The 17,948-nt window shown below is 36.6% G+C and overlaps 1 protein-coding gene and 2 non-coding genes across 3 annotated transcripts in view; all 3 read left to right on the forward strand.

Moving 5' to 3' along the window:
* Positions 1-7,238: 7,238 nt before the first annotated feature.
* On the forward strand, positions 7,239-7,321 carry TRNAL-CAA (transfer RNA leucine (anticodon CAA)). Its single transcript has one exon. It is a non-coding gene; the product is annotated as a tRNA-Leu (tRNA).
* A 252-nt stretch (positions 7,322-7,573) lies between these two features.
* Positions 7,574-7,656, forward strand: TRNAL-UAG (transfer RNA leucine (anticodon UAG)). Its single transcript has one exon. It is a non-coding gene; the product is annotated as a tRNA-Leu (tRNA).
* Positions 7,657-17,470: 9,814 nt separating this feature from the next.
* LOC148948307 (solute carrier organic anion transporter family member 74D-like) overlaps positions 17,471-17,948 on the forward strand; it is a 172,145-nt gene continuing 171,667 nt past the window's right edge. The window contains exon 1 of the mRNA XM_089094881.1: positions 17,471-17,793. Coding sequence (XP_088951007.1) covers positions 17,526-17,793 — 268 coding nt within the window. The 5' untranslated portion in view covers positions 17,471-17,525. The remainder of the gene's footprint in view (positions 17,794-17,948) is intronic.

The following is a 17,948-nucleotide window of genomic DNA, read 5'->3' on the forward strand; positions in this document are numbered from 1 at the left end:
AGGGCTTATGATGAATAAGGAAGCTGCTAAATCTTGTTTAGGCTGGGAAAATATTAATAATAGAATACTAGTTACTCATTTTATAACTAAAAAGTTCAATTCATTAGTTATAATATTATATGCCCCTGTCGAAACAACTGACTAGTGACTCAGATGGATCTTACTCGTAGTTACGGGAGCAAATAGACAGGATCTCAGGCAGAAATATGATGTTTTTACTGGGAGATTTTAACGCCCAGGTTGGCAGAAATACGGATAGATGATACCCTAGCCTAGGTAAATTTGGCGTAGAAAAAGAAAACAGTAATGGATACAGGCTTTTGAAATTTTGTAGGTATAACAATCTGGTTATAACCAATACGGTGTTTGGTCATAAAATGGCTCATAAGTTAACATGGTATTCACGTGATGGTAAGACAGCAAACCTTATTGATTATCTTATTGTAAACCGAAGACTGACAGGATCAATACAAGATACTAGGGTGTATAGGAGTGCCAATATTGATATTAAGAGTAAAGATCACCATCTAGTAGTGTCAAGGGTTAATTCAAAGCTGAAATATCGGAAGGGTAACTATCTCCCGAGAAGTTATGATGTTGGTAGACTCCAGGATAAAAATTTGAGAGAAACTTTCCAGGAACAGTTGAATACTAAACTTAAGAGTTTAAAATTTGATAACGTGGAAGATGGTTGGAATAATTTTAGAAAAATAATCTGTGAAGTTGCTGAAGGCGTCTTAGGGAAGAAAGCTAGAACTGCAGCTTAGAATATTAGTGAAAATGCTTTATATTTGATAGAAAGGAGAAAGGACTTGTACAAGAATTACCTTAGTGATAGATCATATGAAAACAAAAAGGAATGTAAAGAAAGTGGAGAAAGCATTAAAATATGAACTAAGGAGGTGTGAAGTAGAGGCCATAAATAAAAATGCCGAGGATCTGGAAGATGCAGCAGCTAGACGGCATAATAGTAAAATTTTGTATTGGCATGTTAACAAGTGGAAAGGGAGTAGTCAATCCGGACTTGTCCCAGTTAAAGGTAGGAATGGGGCCGCAATTGGCGATAAGGAAAAAACTAAAGCGATATGGATCGAATATTTTAAGAGTTTTCTCAAACAATATTGAATCGAAAGAAAATATTTAGAGTGAAATTAAAAAATTCATTATATATTGGATGAGAGGGAATATTCGATTTGTCAGGAGGACTCGGTAGCGGTACTAAAAGGACTACAAAATAATAAGGGTCCAGGTGCTGATAGGGTGGTGAATGAGATTCTTAAATATGGTGGTTGTAAGATTAGAGATAAGCAACTGAAGGTTATGAATATGATTTTTGAAAAAGGGGAAGTACCTAACAATTTTAGGAAAACCTTAATTAAGTCACTTTATAAGAAAGATGATAAAAGTGAGTATGGTAATTATCGAGGGATCTGTCTGGTTTCTGTAGGTAGTAAATAACTGAGTGACATGACACTGTTATCGCTGAGAGATACCATAGACAAAGTCTGAACAAAAGAACACCATTATTATTTAAAAGGTGGAGGATGTGTGAATCACGCCTTCACTCTTAGGTTAATAATTGAGAAGGACCTGAGTTTTAAAACACCTTTAGTCCTTAATTTTACAGATTATTAGCAATCGTCTGATTCTTTTGAAAGAAGAGCTTTAGTAAAGGTTTTATCCTTTTATGGTATACCAGACAAATACATTAAAGTGATTAGTGCTATGTACGAGAATAACACTGCTGTGGTTAAGGTAGGAAATGAGGTTAGCAGCTGACTTTGTATTTAATCAGGAGTTAAGCAGGGTTGTGTTCTATCCCCATTTATAGGGATTTTTTTGATGGACTTTGTCTGAAGGAGTACAGGAAAGGCAACGGGAGACCACGAAATTAAATGGAGAGGAAAAAGTCTCCTGGACTTAGATTATGCTGATTATTTAAGGATCCTAGATGAAAGTATGAGCAAATGAATGAACTTTTAGAGGTTTTGCGAGTTCAGGGTGCTAGAATAGGTTTGAAAATTATTGTTAATAAGACTAAGTCACTAAGGCTATTAATAAGTGAAGATGAAAGGGTGAAGTTGGGTAACGAAAAGATTGATCAGGTGGACAGCTTCACTTACCTTGGTAGTATTATTAGTAAAGATGGTTGGAGCTGTGAAGATGTCAAAAGTATAATAGCCAAGGCTCAGGGTGTTTTTTCAGTTAAAAAAAGTTTGGAAGAATAGGAAGATAAGTCTGCAAACCAAGATTAGTACATTAGAAGCTACAGTGATGACAGTGGTCAAATATGGCTCTGAAGCATGGGTGCTCCGAAAAGCGGATGAAGATTTGCTAGATGTTTTCCAGAGAAATTGCTTAAGGATTGTTCTGGGTACCCTGCTGACTGACCTTATTTCAAACATTAGGCTATACGAATAATGTGGTTCAATACCGCTCTCTAGGGCTATAATGAAAGAAAGGTTGAGGTGGCTAGGGCACGTTGCGCGGATGAAGGATGACAGATTGCCGAACCGTCTATGGCTAAACAGAAAGCTGGTCGTCCTCGTCTGGGGTGGGAAGAAGTCAAAAAGAAAGATTGAACGTCATAAGGAAATGGGAACTTCATGGGCGGGCGTAAAAAGGGAGGCTTTGAATAGATTGGGGTGGAGGAGGAGCGTGCGTAGCTGTGTTGGCCTCAGGTGGCTAGGTGCTGCGGTGAGTTGTTAGTAGTTGTAGTAGTTTGTGATTTTGTAAGCTTAAAATATGCGTGTTTCATAAAGAGGTCAAAGTGATGAAAAAAGCAATTTTCTCGGACATTTCGGGGGAGGGGCTCAAACCCCCTACCCCACCCCCCAGGATACGGCCTTGGTTTTAAATTTTAATGTCTCTCCTTACTTTCAGTAAAAAAAAACTTTTTTTTATTTAATTGCAAATATGAGCTTGATGCCTCTACAAGTAGTATGCTAGAATGCACTACTGAAGGTGATTGCGTAATATGCCTTACCATGGGCCATTTACCTATTACTATGAACTCTACTTGCCCTACCAAAGAGCATATAAGATTTCACGAACACATGCACTTTCACAAGCCTAAGGCGTTGATATGTGTGTGTATTTTCAAGTAATTGGGTTACCAGGGCCATTTACCTATTACTATGAACTCTACTTGCCCTACCAAAGAGTATATAAGATTTCACGAATACATTCACGAATAAATTCACAGTAAAGGCCCAATTACTTGAAAGGATACATGCACTTTCACAAGCCTGAGGCATGGATATGTGTGTAGGTTTTCAAGTAATTGTACGGTTACCAGGGTCATTTGCCTATTACAATGAGCTCCACATGGCTTCGCAGACATGTTTTTTATTATGACATCGATTTTTTGTGTGTCAGTCGATTAGAGAAAGCTGGTGGTTAGTCCAATATAATAACTTGATTGGTTGGTTTTCTAAAAACGTTATTACGATAGGATTACTCAATTTACATCTTAGTGTTAACTGGGACGATGACTTAGTCTAATTGCGTAGGTACTAAAGGAATATTTGAAGGTGGAGAAAAAAAAGGGGGTAATTAGTGATTGGATAATTTTAACAAGAAATGACTGAAAAGTGTTTTGGAGGAGATGGGATGAATGTGTACTGTGTAATACACAAGTGATGATTTGCACAGTGTTGTCAATTATAAATAGTTTAGAAAAAAAAAATTAACAAGAAATGGCTGAAAAGTGTTTTGGGGGAGTTGAGTTGCACGATGGTTGACTTGCACGAGGGTTCAGTTACATGCGGATTCAGTTACACGGGGATTAGTTAAATGGGGTCGAGTTGCACGAGGATTCAGTAGCATGGAGGTTCAGTTATACGGGGTTTCGGTTATACAGGGGTTCAGTTACATGGGGTTGGTGGTCGTTATAATACACAAGTTCCATTTGAACAGTGTTGTGAGGTCCCCTACCACAACCCCAAAGGGCTCCGCTCCCCCCACCCCAACCCATGTATTAGCGAAGCTACTCTGTGGTCGTTATAATACACAAGTTCCATTTGAACAGTGTTGTGAGGTCCATTACCACAACCCAACAGGGCTCCGATCCCCCCCCCCCCACCCCCCGGGAACCCCCCCGTCCTCCAAGGGTCTCAGGGCTCCCAAAGGGCACCCGGCGCTCCAATGGCTCTGAGCCTCCATTATAATACTTTTTAAGTCTTTATTATATCTTTTCAGAAACTCTAGTTTTTTTGCAAGAAGATTATGGAAAATACAATTCTCTGGTTCAAATGTGAAACTTAAGTTCATTTTTGGATCGAAAAAATAAACTATTTCCGTAAAATCTGAGCTAATAAGGGTTTTTGACTGTAAACTCTAGTTTGTTGAAAGAAAATTAAATGAATCCCTACAGTAGGATGTCCGCTACTATCCTAAGCTTCAGCGCACATAACCTCTTCTAAATTAACCTTAAAAAATGAAACTATCTTTTTTTTTATCATGAATTGTTTAGCCTGTAGACCCATTCCTGAAAGTTTCATTTTCCTAACCTAACCCCTTTCCCAGATAGCCAAAAGTAGCTAAATTAACCTTAAAAAATGAAACTATCTTTTTTTTTATCCTGAACTGTTTAGCCTGTAGACTCATTCCTGAAAGTTTCATTTTCCTAGCCTAAACCCTTTCCAAGATAGCCAAAAGTATCTAAAGTAGAATTGGTAATGTTCTATCAGGTGTAAGCCACGCAAGATAGATGATAAAAGAAACTAGTCAAACAGGTCCTCTCAACAGAGAAATGGATTGCAAACAGTGGTTTCTAATTAACCGAGTCAGACTCAAAACGAGCAGAAATTAACATAAGTTGGGCGCGAAACCCCTATGCCTTCCCAAGACCAGAACAAAATTTGCACTTCACTGAAAAATATAAGTGAATGTGCATTGTCAGTTTATTCCTAAGCTAACCCCTTTCCAAGATGGCCAAAAGTAGCTAAAGTAGAATTGGTAGCCTAATGTTCTATTAGCTGTAAGCTAAAAAAAAAACAAAAAAAAAAAACAATGGAATTATTTACTTATCTTCAGTTGTTGTGATTTTAAAAGTTCTGCTTTTTTTTCAGCCAATCGTGTATCTCCCCCCAAATAAAAAAAAAACTTTTCAGACAATCAAGTTCAGACTAACCAGAATTATTTTAAACTGAAGTGGAAAATTTGATATTATTTTGGGAAAATAGAATTGATCAATAACTTACTTCATTTTCATTGAGTTTTTTGTGTGTGTGTGTGTTTGTAAGTTTGTGTGTATGTGTGTGTGTGTGTAAGTTTTTATGTGTGTGTGTAAGTTTCTGTGTGTGTGTGTGTGTGTGTGTGTGTGTGTGTGTGTGTGTGTGTGTGTCTATGTTTGTGTTTATGTGTCTGTGTCTGTGTGTGTCTGTGTGTGTGTCTGTGTTTGTGTGTGTCTGTGTATGTGTGTGTGTGTGTGTGTGTGTGTGTGTGTGTGTGTTTTTGTGTGTGTGTGTTTGTGTGTGTGTGTGTATGTGTGTGTGATTTTTTTGGATCCATAAACTCTAGTTTCCTATAAGAAAATTATGGAAAATACAGTTCTATCGTTCAAATGTGAAACTTAGTTCCATTCTCTGATTCAAATTTAGAAAAAACCGTGTGGGTTAGTTGAAATAAAAAAATTTAAACAAGAAATGACTGAAAAGTGTTTTGGGGGGGATGGTTTGATTGGCAGAAGGATGTTTTAGTGAAGTTATAGTGGAGGGCGACAAAGTCTTCAAAGTCAAGGCTTTAGGAAAAAAAAGTTCTGGATATTTTTGTAAGTTTGTAGTTTACGCACTAATATCATATCAGTAATGATTCGAGGAGGTTTCCCCATTTATCGATAATCAGACAATTTTCTCAAGCTCTTGGTCAGAAATAGAGGCTGTTTCCAAAGATTTAGAATAAGAAAAAAATTGTCAGGTGTGGGACTCAAACCCACGACCCCATATGGGGACCAGATCTTAAGTCTAGCGCCTTAACCACTCGGCCAACCTGACTTGTAAACAATTCTTGATTATATTCATATTGTAATTCAGTTTCATTGGTAAAGTTCAGAATTGAGCTAACTTTTTCTCTTCTCTAAGAAAATTCAGAACCTCGTCTAAATTAATCTTTAAAAAAAATGAAATAAAGCTATGGCGACTTTGCATATTTTATTCAACATGTCCGACAAAGCACTGGAGGGGTTAATTCCTGTCGATTTTGGAGGATGTTTCCTCATTTTTCGATAATCAGGCAATTTTCTCAAGCTCTTTTCTCAAGGTCATAGCTTTTGAGTGACAACACTAACATCAAAACTTAAACGGTCAGAAATAGAGGCTGTTTCCAAAGATTTAGAATAAGAAAAAAATTGTCAGGTGTGGGACTCGAACCCACGACCCCATATGGGGACCAGATCCTAAGTCTAGCACCTTAACCACTCGGCCAACCTGACTTGTAAACAATTCTTGATCATATTCATATTGTAATTCAGTTTCATTGGTAGAGTTCAGAATTAAGCTAACTTTTTTCTCTTCTTTAAGAAAATTCAGAAGAGAATTTGAACATTTTGCACTTTTCTAGTTTTTTTTTATTTAATATATTAAAGGCCCTAACAATTTAGGTTCTGCATAAATCCTATTACAGAAGTTATTTAGTGAAATCACAAGACATGATGAAAGAAAAAAAAGTGCATAAGAAAAAAAATTGTCAAGTGTGGGGTTCGAACCCACGACCCCATATGGGGACCAGATCTTGAGTTGAGCGCCTTAGCCACTCGGCCAACCTGACTTGTAAACAATTCCTGATCATATTCATATTGTAATTCAGTTTCTTGCCTTTCCTTGGCACCTTTCCAAACGAGCGGGGATTCCCCACTGATTCCTACACATTGTAAAAAAGTGACCAGCACGAAAACTCCACGTTTTCAACCAGACTGGTTTTTGACACGACACACAAACAGAGTCAGTCATAGTGAGAGAGATATCCAAAAAGTTGGGTTGATCTAGGTTCACTTAGAGTGGCGCGCCACTCAAAGTGAACCTAGATCAACCCAATTTTTTGGATATCTCTCTCACTATGACTGACTCTGTTTGTGTGTCGTGTCAAAAACCAGTCTGGTTAAAAACGTGGAGTTTTCCTGCTGGTCACTATTTTGCAATGTGTAGGAATCAGTGGGGAATCCCCGCTCGTTTGGAAAGGTGCCAAGGAAAGGCAAGAAACTGAATTACAATAAGAATATGATCAGGAATTGTTTACAAGTCAGGTTGGCCGAGTGGTTAAGGCACTAGACTCAAGATCTGGTCCCCATATGGGGTCGTGGGTTCGAACCCCACACTTGACATTTTTTTTTTCTTATGTACTTTTTTTTCTTTCATCATGTCTTGTGATTTCACTAAATAACTTCTGTAAAAGGATTTATGCAGAACCTAAATTGTTAGGGGCTTTAATAGATTAAATAAAAAAAACTAGAAAAGTGCAAAATGTTCAAATTCTCTTCTGAATTTTCTTAAAGAAGAGAAAAAAGTTAGCTCAATTCTGAACTTTACCAATGAAACTGAATTACAATATGAATATGATCAAGAATTGTTTACAAGTCAGGTTGGCCGAGTGGTAAAGGCGCTAGACTTAGGATCTGGTCCCCATATGGGGTCGTGGGTTCGAGTCCCACACCTGACAATTTTTTTCTTATTCTAAATCTTAGGAAACTGCCTCTATTTCTGACCGTTTAAGTTTTGATGTTAGTGTTGTCACTCAAAAGCTATGACCTTGAGAAAAGAGCTTGAGAAAATTGCCTGATTATCGAAAAATGAGGAAACATCCTCCAAAAGTCGACAGGAATGCACCCCTCCAGTGCTTTGTCGGATATGTTGAATAAAATATGCAAAGTCGCCATAGCTTTATTTCATTATTTTTTTTTTAAGGTTAATTTAGACGAGGTTCTGAATTTTCTTAGAGAAGAGAAAAAGTTAGCTCAATTCTGAACTTTACAAATGAAACTGAATTACAATATGAATATGATCAAGAATTGTTTACAAGTCAGGTTGGCCGAGTGGTTAAGGCGCTAGACTTAAGATCTGGTCCCCATATGGGGTCGTGGGTTCGAGTCCCACACCTGACAATTTTTTCTTATTCTAATTCTTTGGAAACAGCCTCTATTTCTGACCAAGAGCTTGAGAAAATTGCCTGATTATCGATAAATGGGGAAACATCCTCGAATCATTACTGATATGATATTAGTACGTAAACTACAAACTTACAAAAATGTCCAGAACTTTTTTTTTCTTATAGCCTTGACTTTGAAGACTTTGTCGCCCTCCACTATAACTTCACCAATACATCCTTCTGCCAATCAAACTATCTCCCCCAAAACACTTTTCAGTCATTTCTTGTTAAAAAATTTTTATTTCAACTCACCCACACGGTTTTTTCTACATTTGAACCAGAGAATGGAACTAAGTTTCACATTTGAACGATAGAATTGTATTTTCCATAATTTTCTTATAGGAAACTAGAGTTTATGGTCAAAAATCACACACACACACACACACACACACACACACACACACACACACACACACACACACAGAAACTTACACACACACACACACATAAAAACTTACACGCACACACACACACACATACACACAAACTTACACACACACAAAACTTACACACCCACAAAAACTTACACACACACACACACACACAAATTTACACGCACACAAAAACTCACACACACACATAAAAACTTTGTTATGCAAAACTTGCTACTTCTGACAGAAAAGTTGTCATCACAATCAAAAAATTTTACTTCTATGAAGAAATTTGGTATCTTTGCTAGAAAACTTGCTAGTTTGAAGTTCTTTGGTAAAATTCAGTAGGGAACTTGAACTTTTCTTCACTTCATTGAGAAAATTTAAAATTGAACTAGAACTTTTTATCTTCCATGAAAATATTCACAAGTATGGTATTACTTTTTCTATCTTCCACTGAAAAATTTAGAAATGAACATTAAATTTCTTTATGTCTTTGTGAAATAAAGAACTTAAGTGGAAGATTTTTATTTTCTCTTGATAAATTAGAATTGAATTGTGTTCTTTGGTAAAATTCAGTAGGGAACTTGAACTTTCCTTGACTTCGTTGAGGAAATTTTAAATTGAACTTTAAATTTTTTCATCTCTTTGAGAAAAGTCGGAACTGAATTTAAGAAAATTTAGAATTAAAGTGAAACTTTCTATCTTCATAGAAAATAATCACAATAATAGTATAACTTTTCCTATCTTCTATGGAAAAATTAGAACTGAACTTTAAATTTTTTATGTGTTGGTAAACTTAAAACTGACGTGGAAGCTTCACCTACGAAATACTAAGAAACCTTAGCTCAGAAAAGTCTGAAATATCCAACTACTCATCCCAAACTAGAATTTTCAGTCAAATGAGCCCTCTTAGGATATTTTGGTACCACTAGGTCGATAGATCAAAAATATTTTCAATACACACACTGAAAAACTCACAAATACACACACACAGAAACTTACACACACACATATGAAATTACACACACACACACACACACAAACAAAAACTTACACACACACACAAAAACTTAAACAAACACAAAAACATCTTTGCTAGAAAAATACTCTACGTGAACCTAGATCAGCCCAAGAAAAAAGTTTTTGTCACTCTACTAAGTTTATCGCTAGACATAGCTTTAAAGACAATTTAAGTTTGAACAATTATTCGTTATTATTTCCCCTCATGTTTGATTTAGTCTAGTAGCTCTTTACTTTTAGTTGAAAAATGTCCTCTTGCGGGTTGTGGAAAAAAAAAGTTTTTTGTCACTCTAATAAGTTTATCGCGTAAGGAACAACACCGCTGAATCTGAAGGTCTGATTTACATTCAGATTTATTGACTTTTTGGGGTGTGTTTCTCCCTTTTTCGAAAATCAGGCTCCCTGTTTTCAAAATCACTTTTTCTTCTGAGGCTTGGAGCATTTGGTGGCTAGATATTAAACGTAATGAAATTTATATAATTGCAATCTGCATAAAACCCCAATTCTTATCAATTGTTATCAAAATTCCATTTTTGAGTTTTGGTTACAATTGAGCTAAGTCGCTCCCTCATTACAATTTAACACTATGAACTATTTGATAAAACTTATTGGGCTAACGTCCTATTTTTAATTAATCCTGTAGCAAGCCGCAGTTTTTGAAGCACGATTCACGCTATTATTTCTGAGTCCAGTTGAAATATGCACCATTTTAGAAAATTCTCTTTTTGGGGGAAGCTTTTGGTTCCTTTACGTGTACGTAAAGGACTGAAATACCCTTACAGGCGTCTTCTTTTCTTCGATATATTTGCTTACTTGCTTATTCAGTGTAAGCAGCGAATTTATGGCAAATCCAGGGAAGAATTTTTTTTTGAAACGCTTTCTGGGTTTCATTACAAAAGTGACGTTCCTCGCAAAAACATAAGTTGTTCCCACAAAGGATTTTCGTTCTTAATTAGAAAAAAAACACTTTTTCCACAAACTAAGTTTTTCAAAGAAAAGTAACAAACTCCATTAAACAAAAAATTAGCAAAAATAACATCAAATAATCTATCAATCGTGAAACTGCCAAAAATCAACATCGATAAATAAATGAAACCCAAAATGAACAGAAATTACAATAATTAACCGAGTCAAACTCAAAACGAGCAGAAATCACTCTAATAAGTCTATTGCGTAAGGAACAACACCGCTGAATCTGAAGGTCTGATTTACATTCAGATTTATTTACTTTTTGGGGGGTGTTTCTCCCTTTTTCGAAAATCAGGCTCCCTGTTTTCAAAATCCCTTTTTCTTCTGAGGTTTGGAGCATTTGGTTGCTAGATATTAAACGTAATGAAATTTATATAATTGCAATCTGCATAAAAACCCAATTCTTGTTAATTGTTATCAAAATTCCATTTTTGAGTTTTGGTTACAATTGAGCTAAGTCGCTCCTTCATTACAATTTAACACTATTAACTATTTCATAAAACTTTTTGGGCTAACTTCCTATTTTTAATTAATCCTGTAGCTAGCCGAAATTTTTGAAGAACGATTCACGCTATTAAAGCTTAGTATATTTGAGTATTATTACGAGAATCCTACTGGAGAGGAATCTATATCTTGGGGATTAAAAGAAATTAGAACTTCTTCTCATCAGATTCAAACGCTTAATAGCCCAAGCTTATGTGACTCAAATTTCTCTATAGAGTGCTAACGTGTATCTGTTGAAATAATTCAAGTCCAGTTTCAGAATTCCTATCAAGTAGAACAGTAAAGCAAAAACAAAAAGAAAAAAAAACCCCTAATTTTAAACAGTTTTTTGGGAAACAAGGTGAAAGTAAAGTGCAACTCGTATAAATGAAACCTGAAGCGAACAAAAACTATAATAATTATTCGAGTCAATCTCAAAACGAGCAGAAATTAACATAAGTTGGACGCTAAACTCCATATGCCTTCCCAAGACACGAACAAAATTTGCACTTTACTGAAAAAATACAAATGGTTTTACTTTTACACCTTTAATAATTCAAATGACATTAACATTTTGATTACTAGAGGTTTTTTTGACGTTACGTACCTATTAATTGGAATTTAACACCTAAACGCACTTGCAAAAATCACTGCACTGGTGTTTTGGATTTGCCAAGATTTAAATGTTAAGAGTGATAACATTTTTGTGTTTGTGCTAACGAACTGTAAATAAGGAGCGACACGACTCAATAGTAACCGAAACTCTAAAAACCAATATCCCTACTTAGGAAGTTTCAAGCTCCTATCTGCAAAAATGTGGAATTAATTTCTTGAAGTAATTGATACTTAATGAATAAAAAGGTGAAAATTATAGGTTTTATGAAATTGATCATAACACTTAAATTATTCTATCAGATAAATTGGCACTTTAAGATGAAATTTGACTCGTATATGCTTGTGGGTATTAAGCGTTTACAAAACTCCTGGTTAATACAAGAAATCGCGAAGACTAAAAAGTTCAACTTCCACTCTAAATTTTCTCAATGAAAATGAAATAAGTTCTTGATCAATTATATTCTCCCAAAATAATATAAAATTTTCCACTTCAGTTTAAAAAAATTGTAGTTAGTCTGAACTTGATTGTCTGAAAAGTTTTTTGTTTTTTTTGGGAGGGGGGCCATAAACAATTGGCTGAAACAAAAGCAGAACTTTTAAAATCAAAACAACTGAATATAAGTAAATAATTCCATTTTTTTTTTTTTGTTTTTTTTTTAGCTTACAGCTGATAGAACATTACCAATTCTACTTTATCTACTTTTGGCCATCTTGGAAAGGGGTTAGCTTAGGAATAAACTGACAATGCACATTCACTTATATTTTTCAGTAAAGTGCAAATTTTGTTCTGGTCTTGGGAAGGTATAGGGGTTTCGCGCCCAACTTATGCTAATTTCTGCTCGTTTTGAGTTTGACTCGGTTAATTAGAAACCATCGTTTGCAATCCATTTCTCAGTTGAGAGGAACTGTTTGACTATTTTCTTTTATCATTTATCTTGCGTGGCTTACAGCTGATAGAACATTACCAATTCTACTTTAGCTACTTTTGGCTATCTTGGACAGGGGTTAGGCTAGGAAAATGAAACTTTCAGGAATGAGTCTACAGGCTAAACAGTTCATGATAAAAAAAAAAGATAGTTTCATTTTTTAAGGTTAATTTAGCTTTTTTTGGCTATCTTGGAAAGGGGTTAGGTTAGGAAAATGAAACTTTCAGGAATGGGTCTACAGGCTAAACAATTCATGATAAAAAAAAAGATAGTTTCATTTTTTAAGGTTAATTTAGAAGAGGTTATGTGCGCTGAAGCTTAGGATAGTAGCGGACATCCTACTGTAGGGTTCATTTAATTTTATTTCAACAAACTAGAGTTTACAGTCAAAAACCCTTATTAGCTCAGATTTTACGGAAATAGTTTATTTTTTCGATCCAAAAATGAACTTATGTTTCACATTTGAACCAGAGAATTGTATTTTCCATAATCTTCTAGCAAAAAACTAGAGTTTCTGAGAAGATATAATAAAACATTAATAATTATTATATGGGAGGCTCTGAGCCATGGGAGCGCGGGGTGCCCTTTGGGTGCCCAGAGAACCTTTGAGGACCGGGGGTTTCCCTGGGGGTTGGGGTGGGGGGATCGGAGCCCTTTGGGGGTGTGGTAGGGGACCTCACAACACTGTTCAAATGGAACTTGTGTATTATAACGACCACCGACCCCATGTAACTGAACCCCTGTATAACCGAAACCCCGTATAACTGAACCTCCATGCTACTGAATCCTCGTGCAACTCGACCCCATTTAACTAATCCCCGTGTAACTGAATCCGCATGTAACTGAACCCTCGTGCAAGTCAACCATCGTGCAACTCAACTCCCCCAAAACACTTTTCATCCATTTCTCGTTAATGTTTTTTATTTCTAAACTATTTAAAATTGACAACACTGTACAAATCATCACTTGTGTATTATACAGTAAACATTCATCCCATCTCCTCCAAAACACTCTTTAGTGATTTCTTGTTAAAATTATCCAATCACTAATTACCTCTTTTTTTTTCTCCACCTTCAAATATTCCTTTAGTACCTACGCATTTAGACTAAGTCATCGTCCCAGTTAACACTAAGATGTAAATTGAGTAATCCTATCGTAATAACGTTTTTAGAAAACCAACCAATCAAGTTATTATATTGGACTAACCACCAGCTTTCTCTAATCGACTGACACACAAAAAATCGATGTCATAATAAAAAACATGTCTGCGAAGCCATGTGGAGTTCATTGTAATAGGCAAATGACCCTGGTAACCCAATTACTTGAAAGTACACACACATATCCATGCCTCAGGCTTGTGAAAGTGCATGTATCCTTTCAAGTAATTGGGCCTTTACTGTGAATGTATTCGTGAATGTGTTCGTGAAATCTTATATGCTCTTTGGTAGGGCAAGTAGAGTTCATAGTAATAGGTAAATGGCCCTGGTAACCCAATTACTTGAAAATACACACACATATCAACGCCTCAGGCTTGTGAAAGTGCATGTGTTCGTGAAATCTTATATGCTCTTTGGTAGGGCAAGTAGAGTTCATAGTAATAGGTAAATGGCCCGTGGTAAGGCATATTACGCAATCACCTTCAGTAGTGCATTCTAGCATACTACTTCTACAGTAGTGTTCTCTGATACGTTGAATCTGATGGTGTGATTTTTATTAAGATGTTTTTACTTTTAAGGGTCGTTTCCCTCTTTTTTGAAAATCAGGCAAATTTTCTCAAGCTTGTAACCGTTGATGGGTAACATTAACGTAAAGAATCTTATATATTTACAGCATAATAAGCCAATTCTTTATATATCTTTTGGTATTAAAATTCCATTTTTTAGAGTTTCTGATACTATTGAGCCATGTCACTTACTTTAAAGTTCGTTACCACGATTTGTTTGAAAACAAGAAGATTTAAAATATTATTTTCTTTTCCAGTGAAACAGACTATTTCAATAAAAACCGAACGGAAATTAATTTACACAACTTTTTCCACAAGATGAGTTTTTCAAAGAAAAATAATGAGTAGGGCTGACGCCCTACTAGAAAATAATTTGTACTTTACTGAAAAACAATATGTTTTGAATGTTTTTACTTTTCTTTTACTTCAATTAATACAAAATTATAAAGACATTAAGGAGTAAATATCAGTATATGTATGTTAAAATTCAATGCACATTCATTTGACGTTAATTAAAAACATTCAGCTCGAAATAAAGTTTGTTTTCAGTAAAGTGCAAATTATGTTCTGGATTCTTCTGTTTTTTTCTTTTCTTCATTTGCATAAAAACGTGTTATTACAAGAATTGAGATTATACGCAAAATTTGACGTCAATTGAACGACGCGAAATTTGAACCAACGTCAATCAGACGACGCGTCTGTTAGGGAGAGATCTAGCCTAAAATGACCTATATTATTATAAACCAAGACATGGCGGGTTCAGTAAAAAGTGAACTGTCTCAGTTTGTCTCAAGATCCAAATGATTTGTACAGCCCTTATTCCTATGACGGTGTAAGTGTAACTGAACCCCCGTGTAACTGAACCCAAGTAACTGAACCCCTGTAACTGAACCCCGGTGTAACTGAACCACCGTGTAACTGAACCACCGTATAACTGAACCCCCGTGTAACTGAACCACCGTGCAGCTGAACCCCCGTATAACCAAACCCCGTGCAACTGAGCCCCTGTGCAACTGAACCCCCGTGCTACTGAACCCTCATGCAACTGAACCCCCTTTAACTGAACCCTCGTGCAACTCAACCCCCGTGCAACTCAACTCCATTTAACTACACCCCCGTGTAACTGAACCACCATTTAACTTAACCACCATGCAAATGAAACATCATGTAAGTGAACATCCCTATAACCGAACCACCGAGCACCTTAACACCCCTAAACCTGACCCCTCGTGCTACTGAACCCTTGGGCAATACACCCATCATTCTTACGCTGGGTGAAACGCCAGAGGGTTAACCACAATAGATATTTAACTAAGGTATAGTTATTTAACCTTTAAATTGTTTTAAATAAAATGGCCGTCCCAAAATTTAGATCGGATGTATTTGGGGGAAAAATAGGGTGGGGTAGAAGCCTTCCGATCAATTTTAACTCTGAAAAAGTGCACTGGAAAATTGGATTTCCAATCAAATGAGCCCCCCCCCCCCAAGTTCATACAATTTTTTTTACAAAACCTTATGTGTTAGCAATGAGTAACTAGCTTGACTTACAGCCCTTGCCCCAGATGCTGCTGGTGGGGTTGTTAACCCCAAAGGCATGGTTATTTGATCTTCAGACTATTTTGCACAAAATATTTATTTTTATTTTGATCGGATGTATTTGGGGGGGATGTCGGTTAAGAGGCAAAGGCTGATTGTCCTGTGATTACCTTTGATTCTTCGAAATTTAACTTGAACTTTCAATTTCCAATCGAATGAGCCTCCTTCAAAGTTTTTACGATCATCCCTTCTATAAAAACCTTAAATTTTAACAATTGGTAACTTGCAATAACATACAGATTGCTGATACAGGTGTATCAGCAATTTTTTGGAATAGCTTAGCGTATCAAGATGAAACTTCTGGGGTATCTACCTGCTACTACTGCTATTAATACTGATACTACTACTACTAATTCAACACGATTATTACTTCTACTGCTAATACTACGACCACTGCTACTATTAAACTAGCACTATTAAGGCTACGCATATCAAGTTGAAAATTTGACAGAATGAGGTATTTGAGGTGGAACATGAACTAAATCAAAAGACATTATGTGCATGACGATTTTCAAAATGGCATATCTCAAAAAGGGATTTGTGTATTAAGTTGGAACTCTCAGAGAGTGCAAGGGAAGTCAATTCACCAAAAGGAAATACGTGCACGCTCAGGCCTGGGTTTACCACTAGGTCCCTAGGCCCGGACCTAGAAGCGCATAATGCTAGCGGGAGCAATAAATTATCACTGAGTAGTTTTTTCCTGACAAAAACTGGACTGATGTGATTTATCGTCACCAGGTGCACTCTGCCACCACGCTTCCTATTCACAGAAAAGTGACTTTAAAACAACACAGGAATTCCATGGTCACTTATAAACTGTCAGATGTCTCCCAAGAATGGTAGCTGAGAGTTCGGTATTACCCCTCTCTCTCATCACTATTCGTTCATCAGTTGTGTTCTGTTAACACACAATTACATGGTTACATGGCAACACACAGTTACAGTTACAGGGGGGTTCAGTTACACGGGGGTTTAGTTAAATGGGGTTGAGTTGCACGGGGGTTGAGTTGCACGAGGGTTCAGTTAAAGGGGATTCAGTTGCATGAGGGTTCAGTAGCACAAAGGTTCAGTTTCCCGGGGGGTCAGTTGCACTGGGGTTCAGTTGCACGAGGGTTCGGTTAGACGGGGGTTCAGCTGCACGGGGTTCAGTTACATGGGGGTTCAGTTACATGGGGGTTCAGTTACACGGGGGTTGAGTTAAATGGGGTTGAGTTGCACGGGGGCTGAGTTGTACGAGGGTTCAGTGAAAGGGGGCTCAGTTTCAAGAGGGTTCATGAGCACGAAGGTTCAGTTGTAAGGGGGTTGAGTTGTATGGGAGTTCGGTTACAGGGGGGTTCAGTTATACGGGAGCTCAGTTGCACGGGGGTTCAGTTGCAGGGGGGTTCAGGTGCACGGGGGATCGGTTATACGCGGGTTCAGTTGCAGGGGTTCAGTTGCTTGGGGTTCAGTTACACGGGGGTTAAGTTACAATGGAACCAGTTATGACATCATGTAGGTATTGAGGTGATAAGATTTTGTAGAATCTATCGATTATGATCAGTAACTTTTAAACCTGTTATAATTCACTATCTTAACAGTAATGTCAGTGAGTTTTATCAAACAAAACATTTACTTATTGATAATCAAATATTCGATAGAGCAAACATCAGTAAGCTTAGTTAGGTTCTAACCTTGATTATGAAACCTAAAAATAAGACTTCAAATACGTTTGAAGATGTGAGGTTTTTACAAGTGAATGAGGTTGGTTTTGATGATGATTCTAACGATGACACAACATGTGGTATAGGCCCATTCCATGGAAAGTGGTTGCAAAAATTTGCTAACAAAAAGACTTACATCTTAGTTTATAGTATTGTTGGGACGTTACAGTCAATGTTTTTTACCTATTTTGTTGCTGTATTAACCACGGTGGAAAAGCAGTTTAAGTTTAAAAGTAGAACCTCGGGTAAGCTTGATATTTTAGTTTTAAATTTGAATGTGAAATCTCTACCTTGACCCCTTTAAAGCCCCTAAAACCCAGTTAAGTTTGTACTTCACGATAATAATTACTGCTCAGAACTATACAGTGTTAATCCACAATCAATAAGAACGTTTAACTTT

The sequence above is a fragment of the Artemia sp. Qi Xiang Cuo genome, chromosome 9, assembly GCF_049724085.1.
Source record: "Artemia sp. Qi Xiang Cuo chromosome 9, ASM4972408v1, whole genome shotgun sequence".
Lineage (NCBI taxonomy): Eukaryota > Metazoa > Arthropoda > Branchiopoda > Anostraca > Artemiidae > Artemia > Artemia sp. Qi Xiang Cuo.